The sequence below is a fragment of the Macrotis lagotis genome, chromosome 6 (genome assembly GCF_037893015.1).
Source record: "Macrotis lagotis isolate mMagLag1 chromosome 6, bilby.v1.9.chrom.fasta, whole genome shotgun sequence".
NCBI classification, from domain to species: domain Eukaryota; kingdom Metazoa; phylum Chordata; class Mammalia; order Peramelemorphia; family Peramelidae; genus Macrotis; species Macrotis lagotis.
Genome location: NC_133663.1, coordinates 96,814,007 through 96,829,731, shown reverse-complemented (window position 1 = coordinate 96,829,731; position 15,725 = coordinate 96,814,007). Strand labels below are relative to the sequence as shown.

General features: G+C 36.6%; 1 protein-coding gene across 1 annotated transcript in view; it reads right to left on the bottom strand.

Annotated features, from left to right (window-relative positions):
- LOC141491139 (olfactomedin-4-like) overlaps positions 1-15,725 on the bottom strand; it is a 40,578-nt gene that overhangs the window by 9,731 nt on the left and 15,122 nt on the right. The window contains exons 4-5 of the mRNA XM_074191768.1: positions 10,375-10,587; positions 6,304-6,457 (exon numbers count right to left, since the gene is read on the bottom strand). Of these exons, the coding sequence (XP_074047869.1) occupies positions 6,304-6,457; positions 10,375-10,587 (367 nt within the window). The remainder of the gene's footprint in view (positions 1-6,303; positions 6,458-10,374; positions 10,588-15,725) is intronic.

Here is a 15,725-nt window from a genome sequence, read left to right as displayed (position 1 = left end):
AGAATCATATAAAGATTTTGAGTTTAAAGAGACCTTAAAGGTCATTTCATTTACACATACTCCTCACAAATAAGCAAATCAACTTGCTGAGAAGTGACCTGTTATTCAAAGCCAAATCTTCTGATATTAAATCCAACACTCTCTCCACTAGATCACATTGCTTTCCCATGACCGAAATCTATCTCTAGAGCTTCTAATCTAGTCTCGCCTGGATGTAGTTACTTAGATGCAGCAATAGGAAGATATAGTCAGTTGGTTTTTTTGGGCAGGCAGAGAATTAATGGGGATAAGGCCAATTATCTTGGTTCAGAGGCTTCTGTGAAATGGAGCAGAAAAGAAGGATGCTGTTTGCAGCAAAAATAAATGATAGTATGCTTGGTATGATGCTGGAAATATATTGACTGAGTCTGAGTTCTGGATGGGACAAGAGCTGGAAATTTGTAGCTGCAGGGGAGGAAAAATGGAGCCCAGAATTCTTTTATAGCTGACACTTGCGAATAGGTTTCCTTACTTGGTTTCAGCTCTGCAGTGAAAAGTCAGACAGGCCAAATTTTAGAGTCCCATAATCGAGAGTAACTTTAATTAAAGTCTCCACAGGCTCACAACTTTGTGGTGCCTGGGGATTTTCCAAGCTCTCTCAATTCTGCATTATCAAGCAAACCAAACAGAAAGAGAGTGAGAGAAAGAAATTGATTTAAAAACATGACAAAAAGTCAGTTTAATATAAACATCATAAATATAATATGAACAAAACCTGGAGAGTAGCCAAGTGACTTGGCAGTAATTCAGGTCCATTCAAGGTTGTTGGGAAAGTGAAAGAAAATCTGGGATCAATTTGCTCAAACAACCCAGCTCAGCTTGGGGTGTCATACAAAGACTATGTGTGGGGACCCAAGAGAGAGCTCTTAAAAAACCTAATTGAGAAACTGACCGTGCTTTATTTCCTGCCTGACTATTAAGGAATACTTCTGGCTTCCTTTGATTCTTGAGTCACTAGCTCTTGATGACCTAGGGAAATAAGGAGTTGGTATGAGCCACTGAAGGGAGTCAGAAGACCTGATTTCTGATCCCTTCCTTGACTGTAATTAGCTGTGTAACCTTGAGCAAGTCACTCAGTCTCTCTGAATCTCAGCTTTCTTACTACAAAAAGAGACAAGTAGACTAAATTGTCTCTGAGGTTCACACAAACTCTAAAATGTTCTAAGTCTAAGGTTTTCTTAATAACTTCAAATGCTAAAATAATCTTTTCACTGGGGAGTTTTCCTGAAGTTAAGAGAGGGAAAAAATACCTTAGCATTTCCAAAAGCAAAGATCAATTCCTCTATTCACAGACTTGAATTTATCCCCATGGAAACCATAAGGAAATGTGAGGCATAAGTCTGTGCTGTAACTACTGGTAGACAAATATATGTATTTGGAGTCAAAGAATCTGGGCCTGAATTCAAGCTCTGCTCTTTTTAATGGACTAATTAAGCAACAAGCATCTATTACACATCTCATATATGCTGGGTGCCAAATGTGGGCAAGACACTTCATCATTCTGTGTCTCACTTTCCTCTTCCTGACAATGATAGAATGGAGACTATATGATATCAAGGTCCTTTCCAGTGCTATAGGCTATCGTCCGATGATCTTAATTAAAAGACAAGGGCATTTTACCTCCCTAACTAGGAAAAAATGTATCCTCAGTTTATTCCATAATTGAGGAAAAAAGACATTCTCCAATTCTCCCACTGCTGCATCACATCATGGTATCTAACCAGCTGTTAGAGGGGTTGGGAGCGATGTTAAGTGATGGTTCTACTTTGTAAAAAACTGAAAGGATTGTAACAATTGTAACTTTTTAGGTGACATCCTATAGAAGGCAGACACCTGGACATGTAGCACAAAGCAAGGGCTTTGAAAGAAAACTGACTGTAGGCAGTAGAAATCAATAAATATGGAAAGCACTGAGAAAGTCAATGCTATGATCCTGGCTGCTGTCAGATACTGCTTCCCTCTGTCATGGATATAGCTAGAAAGGATTGGTGACAGTGCTGCTAGCTCACACCATTTATTTAGCTTTAGAGGCTGCTTTGAGTGCACTGGAATCTTAGTCTGATTCACGGAAGGCTTTTTCATTTTATTCACTAGCTCAACAATTATAGACATATTTCTTTAAGCATAGACCAGATCTCATTCTTTCTCGTCACAAAAATTTCCAGTACTTTTCTACTAGCTACTAAACAAACTTCAAACCCCTTTGACTAGATAACTGTGGAACCATGTCTGTCACTTAAATGGTCCGAGCCTCAGTTTTCTTATCTATAAAATGGGGGTGATAACTTCCATTACAAATCCTCCTGAAAGCAAGATGGTTTAGAGGCTAGAGTCAAGCCTCAGAATCAAGATCTATGCTTAAGTTCCACCTCAAGCATTTCCAGTTTCTGTGATTTGGGGCAAGTCCACTCAATCTCTCAATTCTCTGGGTAGCTTTCTAACACTCCAATTGTGGAGAAGGTACAAACCTATATTGGGAGAGCAATTTTGCTCACCCAGGAGATCCATACAACAATCAAATACCAATCTAGTTCCTAACCCTATCACTCCATTGGGAGGGTCAAATGATAACATGTATGTAAACTCACTGTCAAACCTCAAGTAGTATATCTATGTCAGTTTTTGCTATTTCTTTCTATTGGCCAGTTGACAGCTCTGTTTCCCAGTTCTTCCTGTACTAGCCAACTTCGAGAACCTTTACCAAGGCACGTTTCCATACCTGCCTTGAGATTGTCCTCTTTACTAGTTGAATTTCCAATTTAAATCCATGGAGCCTTTCCTAATTCCCTTGGTGGCCAACAACCTCTTCTTTCTGGGAACTAGGCCAGCACTTTGTTTTGTCCTTTCTCTGATACATTTACAGCATTTTCTCTTGTATGTGCATTCACACTGTGTTTCCTTACCATGTAAACTTCAAGTCAGGGATCTCTTTATTTTACGGTGCTTTTCATATAATTGGTGCTCAATAAATGCATTGTTAATAAAATAAACTTTTAAATACCTACTCTTTGCCTAGTATTCTCTGTCCAGGGTCCTCTGAGATTTACAAAAACCAAAAGACTAGTTTCTGTCCTCCAAGAATGCATTTTTAAAAAATTAAAAGGTAAGATTTATAGCTATAATCCAAAATAGTAACAATCCAAGTTACCAAATAGTATGTGTTTTATGTGGAGTACAAAACCCCCCAAAACTCTAGGAATTCAGAAGGGTCAGAGAGTATTTCAGACTGGGGGTGATCATGAGAGTGATTGGATTTATGCTGAGTTTTGAAGGATAATTAGGATTTCAACAAGCAGAAATACAAGGGGAGGATATTCCAAGTGAGCAATTTAGTTCAGTTCATACTAACTGAATTTAAACCAGCATTTAAAAAAAATCTAATAAAAATGAAATCCAGATGGATCAAAAATAGTGATTTCCTAAAGTCTTGGTGGTGGATTTGAGGGATTGTTGTGGCTCAGGAAGCTGAACTGATATCATGTCCATCAGGACATAATTAACCCAGTAAGGAAGCTATTGCTTAGTCTCAGGAATGAATAACAGAATTCCAGTCCAAGTTAAAAGGGAAATTAGAAGCCATATAGTCTAACCTGGACCTAAACAAGTCATTACCTCAACAACATTCTGACAAGAGATCATCCAGCTTCTTCTTGAAGAACTCTAATGCTAGGGATCTTATTGTCCATGGAGGCAGCTCATTCCTTTAATTTTTAACAGCTCTACTTGTTGTGTTTTTTTCCTTGCTACATTAGAGTCTCTTTGCAACTTCTTCCCATTACTCCCATTTCTCCCTTCTGGGGATGAGGAGCTTAATCTCTCTTCCAGGTGACAATCCTTCAAACATTTGAAGTCAGTAATTATGCCCTTTTACCCCATCCCTCAAAATTTTCTCTTCTCTCAGCTATGTTCAGTTCCTTCAATTGTTCCTCACCAGGCATTGTCTATAATCCCCTCATCATTCTGGTTGTCCTTTCTGGACTTGTTCAAACTATCAATGACATTTCTTAGAGTGGTTCCTGAAACCTAAAGCAATACTACAAATGTAGTCTGATGAGGGCCAGTCTTTCCTTGCTTTCTTTATGATTACTGTCAATTATTTGTTACTAAATTCTTCTGATGATGTTTCTGTATGCTATTCTTTTATTCTTTGAAGGAATTTATTAAATGTATTCCTGTAGTCCTGGTATGTGGTCATAGGATGGTTAAAATCAGAGTGAGAGTGGGAATGGGAAAAGATGCTAAAATTGGACACAGAGTTTTGAAGGCAATAACAGAAAAAGAATAGAAGGGTATTGGTGATCAGGTAAAACAAATCTCTGAACCCAAGGAACAAGTTAGACTCAGAGACCAAGAATGTCATGAGTCTCAGAGATATGAAATTGAACTTAGAGCTCATCAGAGTTTATAATATGATAAAGTAAAAGAGTCTTAATTTCAACTAAAGGTCGCTTGGCTCAGCTTTGAGAAGTTGATGCCTAAGAAGCTAATTTAGTTCTCACTGCCTACAGCTTAGAATAACATCCTTAATAAGGATGCTTAGAATTAGGCAACATTTTAGACCTAAATTTTTAATTCCATGGTGATTCCTTTTCTAGCCATCCTTATCTATCTGTTTTTATCTCTGGATATTCTTCAATCTCCCAGCATCAATGTCAATATGGATTCACTTTTTTTTATCCAATGCAAGAGCCAAGCATAAACTGGGATATATGCTTCCTAACTGATCTCTCAGCTTCCAAATTCTACCCTTTCCAATCCAACCTCCATTCAGCTGCCAGAAAATTTCCCCAAAGCATAAATTTGAACATGTCATTCCCCTGCTCAAAATCCTTCAATGCTTCCATATTGTCTTATTTTGTTTGGACCCAGAAGACAATGGCTAGATACTGCGAAGAGGCAAATAGATGTTTAGTGTAAGGAAAAAAAAAATTTTAATTAGAACTATCTAATGCAAATTAAGCATCTTTTCTCAATTGTTATTCTTTTTCATTGCTATTTTTTCCTTTTGATCTCTTTCTTCTTCCACAACTGAGACTAATATGGATATATGTTCTACATTATAGCATATGTGTAAACTATATCAAACTACCTATCATTTTCAGAAGAAGGGAAGGGAGGGAGGGAAGGAAACAAATGAATAAATCAAAATCTCATAAAAATAAATGCAAAAATTTTTACTATATGAAATTTCACTAAATGAAAATGAAAACAATTTCACTATATGAAATTATTTAAATATTATAAAAATAAATTAGAGATATACAAAAGGTAACCTTGAACCTTGGGAGGCAGAAATTCTTCTTACCTTGAGGTTTTTAAGCAAAGGATAGATGACCACTTATGGTGAGATTTTTTTTTTAGTGGATTATTTAGAATTGGTGCTATCAGATCCTTTCCAGGTCTGAAATTCTGTGGTTCTTGGATAAAATACAGATTCTTCAGTCTGGCATATAAGTCTCTCCATTTGACTCCACTTTACCTTTCTAGTTAATTCTATATTATTCCATATTTACACACATGTTCCAGTAAACCTGAATTCTTACATGTTGCTCAAACTCGGTATCCTATCTCCTACCTCCAAGAATGCATCTAATCCATCTGCAGTACCCAGAATATACTCCCTCCTCATCTCTGTTTCTAAAATTTCTTAACTTACTCCAAGTTTCAGTCCAGTTGCCACCTCTTTCTTTAAGTTTTCCTAGGTGTTAGTACTATTTCCCAATAAACTTCTATTTATTTGTCTCTAGATGTGCTATATCTCCCCTTACCCAACAGAATATAAAGTCTCAGAGGACAAAAACTATTGTATTATCTTTCTAGCCCCAGTAAGGAGCATAGTGCCTTTCACACTGCAAAAGGAGCTTAATAAATGTGTGTTGTATCAAACTGTAGAAAATAAAACCAAACCAATGTGTTGGCACCTTTTACAGAAGAACCCTCAGGTGTGTATTATGTAGAACTATGTGAAAAGGAGATTTAAAATAATGAGAATAAATCCCTGTAGGAAACACTGGAGGAAGGTGAAATCCTATCCCTCTTTGACTTCAGCAATCCACTTTCTTATAACAAGAATGCAATTCAACAAGGTTTTTGAGTACTTTAGCAGAGCTAGAATCATATATTCATAATATATAGATACATATGTATGTATGTATGTATGTATATAGAGAGCCTTCTTGGTTCTTAAATATCAAAAACCTCCACATTCTCCCCTATTTCCATCCTCTTTGACCCTGATCAAGTGGTAAATCAAAGAATGCTTACCAGGTGGGATAACCGGTTCTGTATTGTTTTGACCTCTAAACTCTTCACACTCTTTGAGTTTATTCTTCAGGGTCACAATTTCCCGACGGATTGCAAGAATATTGTTTTTGTCAAGTGACTCCAACTCCTGCACCAGGAGAGTCATATTCCTGATCTGAGGAAATAAAAATTCAGAGTGACTTTATATTATTGGGCAATTTCTTTCATAAACATTCGGAGGATGAATTTGTCATTTAGTGAAACATTGCCAGAGAATACACCAGAGGGCTTGTGAATGGTTTCATTTGGAAGAATACATTTTATGGGTTAGCGTGAATGCCTGTCAGATTTCAGGCAGATGTGTGTGACAAGAAGAAAATGGCAAAGATTTTAACAGCTTTAATAATAGACTGCAGCCTCTTTCAGAACATCTACACATGTCCATTAAAGTTCATTTCTAATAACATGTCCCTGTAAATTCGTGCTTATTCATTCGTTCTTATAATTATGTTTCTAATGAATGTTAAGGTCCTCTGAACACTTCAAGTTCAAAAATGTATACTAAGAATTATGAATTTTTTCCATTGGTAATGCTTTTATTAGTGTATTTGTTAATATCCATTATTAGACTATGATATAATAAGGTAGTCTGTATTCAAAGACCAGAAATGGCTTCCCCAAAATGAACTCTCCAGGTATTATTTTGAAGGTGCTGGACAATGGTGGAGTGAAAAGTTACAAAAGGATCCAAAGGACAAAACCTTAATTTAAAAATAGTCCCAGATTTAGCTATCCTATGTTTTACCTCTCAAGCAAACATCGCCCAACAAACAAAAGAGTTCCTAGGCAAGGTTATAGATATTTGAGTCAAGATTAGAGAAAGCCTTCATGTGTTTGATTTGGCATGAGACTGAATAGTCTAAATATAGTTGGGACGTTTCCATTCTAAAAAAGGTAAAAGACTAATTTTATTCTGAAACCCTGTTGAAACTATCACAATGGCAACAACAATGATATCATTAATAATCAAAGACAATTGCTAATATCCATAGTTTTACAATCTTTATGTATCTTTACATATGTTCTCTCCTTCAGTTCACATAACAAACTGTGCTGTTGTTTTTAAGATAGATAGTATTAAACCTATTTTGCAGATGAGAAAACTGTGACTCAGAAAGGCTGCAGTCCAATTATTTTCCCATCACCCCATCAATTGATGTTTGATTCATGTGATCAACCTCACATTCAATTTAAATAGGCAAAAAACTTTCAAAGTCAGGATTCATGTAGTCAGTCTATTCAATAGGGATACAAGTCTTTTTTTCTTAAATTGAGTGAGAACTTGTGGAATCATATGGACTAACCAATGAATTATGAATAGGAAATAATATAGACAGGAAGTACATGGGACCTAACCTGGCTCAGGGTAGCAATGTTGGCAGAAAGTATGAAATACATTCAAGCAGAATTGAGTAAGAACAGGAAAGAGATTTGGCAACAAAGCAAGAACAACATGTAAATGAAGTGAAGAATTGGACATGATGTTCAAGAACATGTTAAAAGAACTATCCTTTCCTCGGTGGGTGTTCATTGATCAGTTCATTTATTTATTGGACAAATTTTGGTAGAGATGCTACTAGGTAGCATCAATTAAGATCAATTAAGACATGAATTAAGACATCCTTTGGAAGCATAAAAGAATAAGAGTTCACTTCCAGGTAGAATATCTACAAACATTCCTAGAGGATATGGTATTTGTTCTGCATCTTGAAGGAAGGGATGGGGGGGGGGGGGGAGAAAACCAGGACAGTATCATTTAGGACCAAATGGTATAGGCAACTTAAATGAAGATCTGGTTAATTGTGCAATAATTTTTCTGACACACCATGCAAGAATATACCTGAAATAATGTGCTCTCTCACTATATATGTATATAATATATGTGTGTGTGTGTGTGTGTGTGTGTGTACTCACTGCCCACAGAATATGCACTTTATTGTTTTTTAGGTTTTTGCAATGCAATAGGGTTAAATGACTTGCCCAAGGTCACACAGCTAGGTAATTATTAAGTGTCTGAGGCCGGATTTGAACTCAGGTACTCCTGATTCCAGGGCCAGTGCTCTATCCACTGCACCACTGAGCTGCCCCGAGAATATGCACTTTAAATTATTTTTTCTAATGGAAGTGAGATCAGTCTGCTTCATAGATAATCACACATATACGCAAAGTGGTTAACTCCTAACTTCTGTTAATGCTATAGTCCCTGACCATGGAATAGGTCAAAAGTACATGAGGTAGGAAAATGAACAATCTATTTTGAACCATTTGACTTACTTTTAAATTCCATTCCTGCTACTTACTCTCTGAGTGACCAAGAGCAAATTGCCTCACTTCTTTAAATCTGTTTCCTCATTTGTAAAATGAAAGGGTTGAAATAGGAGTCTTTTTCAGTTCTAAATTCCTATGGTTCAAGGGAAAGTAGTAAGGATGGGGTTATGCAGAATGCAATGCAAAGATGAGGTGTAGGTAGGGTTCCTTATTGAAAATTATCAAATAAAGGCAAGAAGATGAACTGAAGTGGTAAAAAGCAGTGGTCTTCCCTAATCGACAGCTTTTGTTCTATTCCATCACTTTGTTTATATGCCAAGAAAAAAGGAGAAAGAGGTGAGTCTCAGGACTTTAGTCTCCGGTGGGATTTGGGGTGATTCAGGTTCACAATTATGAATTTAATAGGAAGAAGCTGACCCAAGTCAGTTGTTTGCTACCAGCATCTGACAAAACAATCAAAAGAATAGATTTTCTCTTAGTCTAGGAAATTCTGCTGGATTTTTAAAACCACCCAGCTAGGGAATTGTCTTGGCCATGTCCTAAAAGACTTCCAGTCTACCACTATGAAAAGAGGCTTTCTAAGCCATTGCATTTCAGTAGATGGAAGCAGATGGTCTTGGACAGATAAAGTTTAGCATGGCAGAGAAAATTACAAGACTAGTCAAGATGTCCAGCAGATACAATGAGAAATACAATGATAAAAAGAGATGTGATCCCCAACAAAAATAACATTGCACCCAATGAGAATGGAGATATAATAATACACAGAAGAGAGCAGTCCGATGACATTAACTAAGAAAAATCAGTCTCTAAGCAGGGTTTGGAGGGATATTACCCCAGTTACCCTGACCCTACACATTCCAACTTGCATACTCTTCAAGCATGTACCATAACCATTCAGATTCTTTTTGTGTTCATGAGCTTCTAGACATGTATGTCCTTCACAAATGTACCTTCAGAATGGTAGTAACCCTTACCTAATCTGTGTTGGCATATATGTAACATATATAATGCATATATGTTATAACATATAGTGTGCATATGTGACATACACATTATATGTTGTAACATAGAATATATATGGATTGAGGATTCTGATATTTTGTTGGTTATCTTATTTGAACAAATATCTTTTTCATGAATGAGAAAATTTTACTTTTATTGACAAGTAAAATTAAAATAAATTTAAGGAGAGTGTCTCAAATTTGGTATAGTTTTCAGGGAGGCCCATGAAGCTAAGTCAGGTGCTATACAGGGATTGAGTATGCCAAACTTAGTCTCATTGATACTATGTTCTAAGCCAGGGCTGTCCAACTTTACTTTTAAAAGTTTTTATTAAAACAATAGACAATATACTTTGATTTGCCATTTTAGTGAGAGTTCTGCAGTAGTTTGGCTTTAACCCATAGGCAAGCCACATGCAGCCTGCAGGCCACATTTTGGACAGCCCTATTCTAAAGAACATAGTTATGTGGTCTCCAATGAGTGAAATAAAAAGTACTCAATCATATAACACTCATTACAACAGGACCCTTACCACTAAGTATTATAATTCTATGTCTTTACTAATCCTGGTTTTCAAAGAAAACTCAAAATGTAATTCTTGATAAGGTATTTGATCAGGTTTCCTTGGCAAGATATCAAAAGAAATAACTACCAATTGTGCAAATATGTAGCTGTGGTACAAGGGGAAAAAAATCACATTTCTTTTTTTTTTGTTTGTTTCAGCAAATATAATTCAAATGACAATAATGAATCACTTACCTCTACCTCCAGTTGGTCAATAATGACATTGCTTCCAACAAAACTGGATTTCAATTCTGTGATCAGTTTTTGCATCTCACTCACTTCTAATTTAATCAACTCAAAGTCCAGTTTATTGTAAGAAATGCTGCTTTCTTCCATGACCTGAATTTTGATGGTCAGATTTTGGAGCCTCTGTTCATAAATCTGCATCATTTTGGTATACTCCTTGACCTGAGGGATGAAAAAGAATTCAGATCAATGAAATGTGATTCCAAATACCTTAGTCTTTCTGGATGAGATAAGGCTCTCATCAATTAGCCAACAAATCTAGAGGTGATTTTTCTATAAAGAAGTTAAATAAAAGCATGTGTTTGTACATTTCAATCAGTCCACCAACTGGACTGATTGGGAAGAGTGATCTTTCATTTCATGCTTGATAAACATACATCTCCAGTGATGCATGAAGACATATATTTCTCAAACAATAAATAAGAACACCAAGGAAGCTAGTGATTGGTAAACACTATCCTCATTCTTCATTCTGATGTTGTTTATCCTTCATTCTCAAAGAGGACCATGACATCAGAAAGGGAATGCCACAATTTGCAAACGAATTGGATTTAAATGACTAAAGGTAGTACAGGGTCAGGAGCCTCACTTTCTGCTCCAGGGCCATGTAGGTCCAGTGGCAATATATAGATCAGGACAACTGGAGATGACCCCAGATGCAATGGGAAATGTTTTAAGCTTAGGTCTTTCCCAGGTCTCAGTTCAACTGAGACAACATCCATTCAGTGATTAAGACTAGGTAAGAAATGAGGTAAGGAATGGCTTCTTTTACCTAATCAGTTCTAAGGCCAGGGAAAATAGGGTGATGCAATTTTAATTGTGGGGTGCTCTACAGAGGTCAATCTTGAGAACCTAGATTTTTTTGACAATGCTTTAAAACAGCCATCTAGGTCTTGGATACTCTTGACCAAAGAGCTAGCCATGGACTTCTCTATAGTTAGACTGGCACTCAGCCATAATTTAGTCTATTAGAAGTATTTCTAATTTAATAGGATCTACCAGAGCTTACAGTCTTCTGACATAGACTTGGAAAATCCAAGGTCACTTCTACACCATGACAAACCATTTCAGTAGCACTTGTGAAAAACGTTGAAAAAGCATATACAAGCATTGTGTAGTATGATAAAGCACAAAGGGAATTGTAACTGAACAAGTAGATTGAGCACTTAAGCCATCCTACCCCAGCCCATCTCAATAAGAACATAGTTATTTCTATGCTACTGAGGTCTAAAGGAAGCACTAACTTAACATGCACTATATAAGTGTGTGTACAACAGCAAAACTGCACATTTCATTAAATGCACCTACATTTATTCCAAGAACTGATTATTGCAATCAGACCTTCAAATTACACATTTGTTGCATATATTTGAATGTCTGATCATTAAGTTAAAATATTTCCCAAAATTCCCTCAGTGTATTTAGTATGTAATTGGAATCTCCAAATGGATATTTCAATAAACACAGTTGGTAGTTCTTTCTGTGCATGATCTCTCAAGGAAACATCAGGGTTTTTAAAAGAACTTGCTTATTAAAAGTTGCTGGTTTTACCTTTTTTTTGCCCTTCTGCTTTAGTGACACATCGAGGGTAGGCTACATTAATGTCATAAAGCAAGGTCACAGGGTCTAGACTAACTCAATGTCAGATGCTCCCACCACCACCAAATCAACTGCCCAAGTATAACTGACTAGAAAATAGTTAACATAAAATATACACTTTTTAATGATGCAAGATTAATATGAACAATATAGATTTTATTTATTTGTTGTTCAGTCATTTCAGTAATGTCTGACTCTTCCTGATCCCATTTGGGGTTTTCTTGGCAAAATTGTTGAAGTGATTTGTCATTCCCTTTTCCAGCTCATTTTACAGACCAGGAACTAAGTTGAATGACTTGCTCAGAATCACATAGCCAATAAGAGTTTGAAGCTGTATTTGAATTCAGCAAGATGAGTCTTCCTGACTCAAGGCTAGACAATACCATAGCATCACCTCTCTGTCCCATTTTTTAATTAATATGACCATGATAACATGATAGTGTATGAGAATCTTTTTTTTGAAAATAGTGATTATAACCTTTTAGGAACAGAGGGATAGGCCTGTGATATCAATGACATAGAGAACTCCTAGTGAGGAAACTTCCTCCACTAGTACAGATTAGCACCCTCCCTGAAATTTGCAGTCTTAGAGAATCATCTATGACCAAGGTTTATTGACTTGTCCAGGGTTATAAAGCCTGAATATGCCATGGGCAGGACACTTAAACTCACGTTTCTTTGGCACTGCAGCTAAGTTTATCTACCATGCCATGCTGCCTCTTGCAATGCTACCTACGATTCTATATGGCACTACATACATTGTGGGAAGAACTTTGAGATCTGTCTGATGCTTTCTGAGTTACTGGAACTCTAGAGGAAAGGACAAAGGAGAAGAGCCATTAATAACTGGATAAATGAAGTAGGAGAAATAGGGCCACCATGCTTGGACCTTGATCAAATAACATTTGAAATAGTGTTCAATTCTTTGCACTACATTTTAGGAAAGACTGACAGACCAGAGAGCATCACATTAAAGGAAGTGTGAGTAAGATATTGAAATGTCTGGAAACTAGTACATACAAGAATTGGTTGGAAGAACTAGTTATACTTAGTTTCAAGAAGAGAAGACAGCCTCAAGAAGAGGATAGTAATAATAGTATTCAAAGACTTAACAGGTTTCCATTCAAAAAAGAATTAAACTTGTCCTCTTTGATTTCAAAGGGAAGAACCAAAGAAGAATTGGTAGAAATTACAGACTGAGCAATAATATTAAGCCCAATATAAGAAAAATTACTAAACATTTAAAGTTAACTAAAAATGGAATGCGATGTTTCAAAGGGATTGAGTTTATCCATCACTTGGAATTCTCCAAGCAAAGGCTGAACATTCATTTGTCAGAAACACTATAGAACAAGGATTCTTAGTGTAGCATCCATGTCATTTTTTAAGACAGCCACTTTCAGTATAATTTCCTTTTTAATCCTAAGTATTTTATTGTACACATTTAGAATTAGTTTTCTGCAAAGTGATCTGTAGGTTTCACCAGACTTCCAAAATGGTTCATGATTTGAAAAAGGCTGTTTCAGGTAGGAGTTGGACTAAATAATCACCATGGTCTCTTCTAAATCTTAGATTCTTAGATTTCTAGCCCAAAGGCAGTCTTGTGTCTCTGTCATTTCAGCCCTCACAATTAAATCAGCCATGTAAATTTGACTAGACTCATAGACCACAAACTGGAAAGAACCTAGGCTACAGGCAAATTAGGCAGGGAATAAAAGTGGAAAATGCAGCCTCTAACACTGCTAGTATATTTCTCCAGGCTACTGATGCTCACTGTCATCACATATCTCATCGTTGAATTTGACAAACCTAAGCAACAATGGTGACATTTAGGTGGGTACATGGATTTTAAAAAAAAATTGCCTGAAACCTCTTAAGATTCTATCAGAAGCATATACATATCTACAAGATTACTGAGTTTCTGTTTCCATGAAAACCGGGAACTGACTTGCATATTGTCAGAAATAGTGAGCCAAAACTTTGCAGGAATTCAAGTTTTGGAAATGAATCTGCTTATTGGCTTTTGGTCTTGTTAGCTCTTGGAACACATGAAATATTTCTCAGCTTTCCTTGAACATTTTGGTGACTCGGTGCAGCTGTTGTTCTGTAAAAGAGGAAGCTAGTTCCCATATCTGTTCAATGAAATGTAGCTCTTGCAGAATCTATTGGAGACAAAACACTACCTTTGTACCAAGATTTCCACTAGAAAGTAGAAGAGTTTTACCTTTGCTTGCCAGAAAAGGAAGGAAATCTATAGTTTCATTTCAGAAAATGGATTAAATCCTAAATGGAAATAACTTTTAAAAAATTGACCTTCAGTCTAGTTCCTGAAGGTGACATTTAACTCAGTGATGTTTTGATCAGACTAACAGGCTTAAGTCAATAGGAGTTCTGGGAGGAGGAAGTGGGTTCCTTGGCTGGGCAAAATTATTTTACATATGCTCTTTCTCTGTGATTTAAATGGGGTGTCCTCATAAGTCCTCTGCATCATGCTAACAGTTTGTGAAAGAGATATAGAAACTGCCATTAGCATCCAGGGTTTGGATATTGCTGTTCAATCTTCATTCTTGAAGAGAACCAATGACATCAGCAGGGTGATGTCTTGTCTTGCAAGTGAATTGAATTTAAGTGAGACAAGGCTGTGGAAAGTCATCAGTCTCATTCTGTCCTCCAAAGTCATCAGTGTTCAGTGGCAAGACATACACAGGATGGCTGACAATGGCCCCTGATGCAATGAAAGACCTTGACCTTTTTAAGCCAAGGTTCCCAAGTTTCAGTTTGTCTGAGGAAATATTCATTCAATAATTAAAGTCTAAGTGGTGTTTGTCTTTCCTTTTCCAAGAGATTCAATGACCACAGAAGTGTGATACCTTGATTTGCAAGTGAATTGAATTAAAGTGAAGCAGAGTGGTGCAAAGTTCTCAGCCTCATTTTCTCCTCTAGAGTCATCAGATACAGGTAAAGACTATTGATGAGGGCCCTTTGGATGGAGCAGTCTCAAAGTATTGCTCAACTAATGCAAGTATGGTGCCAAATCCAAATTAGTCACTAAAAAAATAGCTGACATCCTACAGACCCTCTCACTCACTAAAATCCTGTCATTAACGTTTTACATGACCCAACTATTTTGGGGGAGGCACAAAGAACATTGACTGGGAATCAGGAGACCTGGGTTTGAATACTGACTCTTACTTATCAGGATTTGTGCCTTCACCTGCAAAAGTGGAAAGGGTATTATCTTTAGATTTAAAAGACCCAGCTTCAAGTCCTGATGCTGATATTTAACACCTCTGTGAATCTGAACAAATTTCTTAAGAGTCTCTAGGCATCACTTTCCTCTTTTATAAAATGAGGGGAAAGTGGATTCTAACTTCCTTTTCAAATCTAAATCTGTGGATCCATAGATTTAAACCTAGAAGAAAAGGAATTTTAGAGGTCATCCAATCCAAACCCTTGACAAGGAGAGTCAAGAGAGTCAGAGAAGTTAAATACTTGCCCTGGGTCACACAGATGACCTAGGCAGGATTGGAACACAGGCCTTCCTTATAATAAATCTCATATTCAACCATTGTATTACATTGATTATCTATAATCCAGTTCTGTTATCTCTATGATTCTGTTTGAGATTCAGGTCAATAGCATGCCCCTCAGGGCTTCCCTTTATTTATGTTATATCCTCCCTACCCTGTTAATGGACTCTA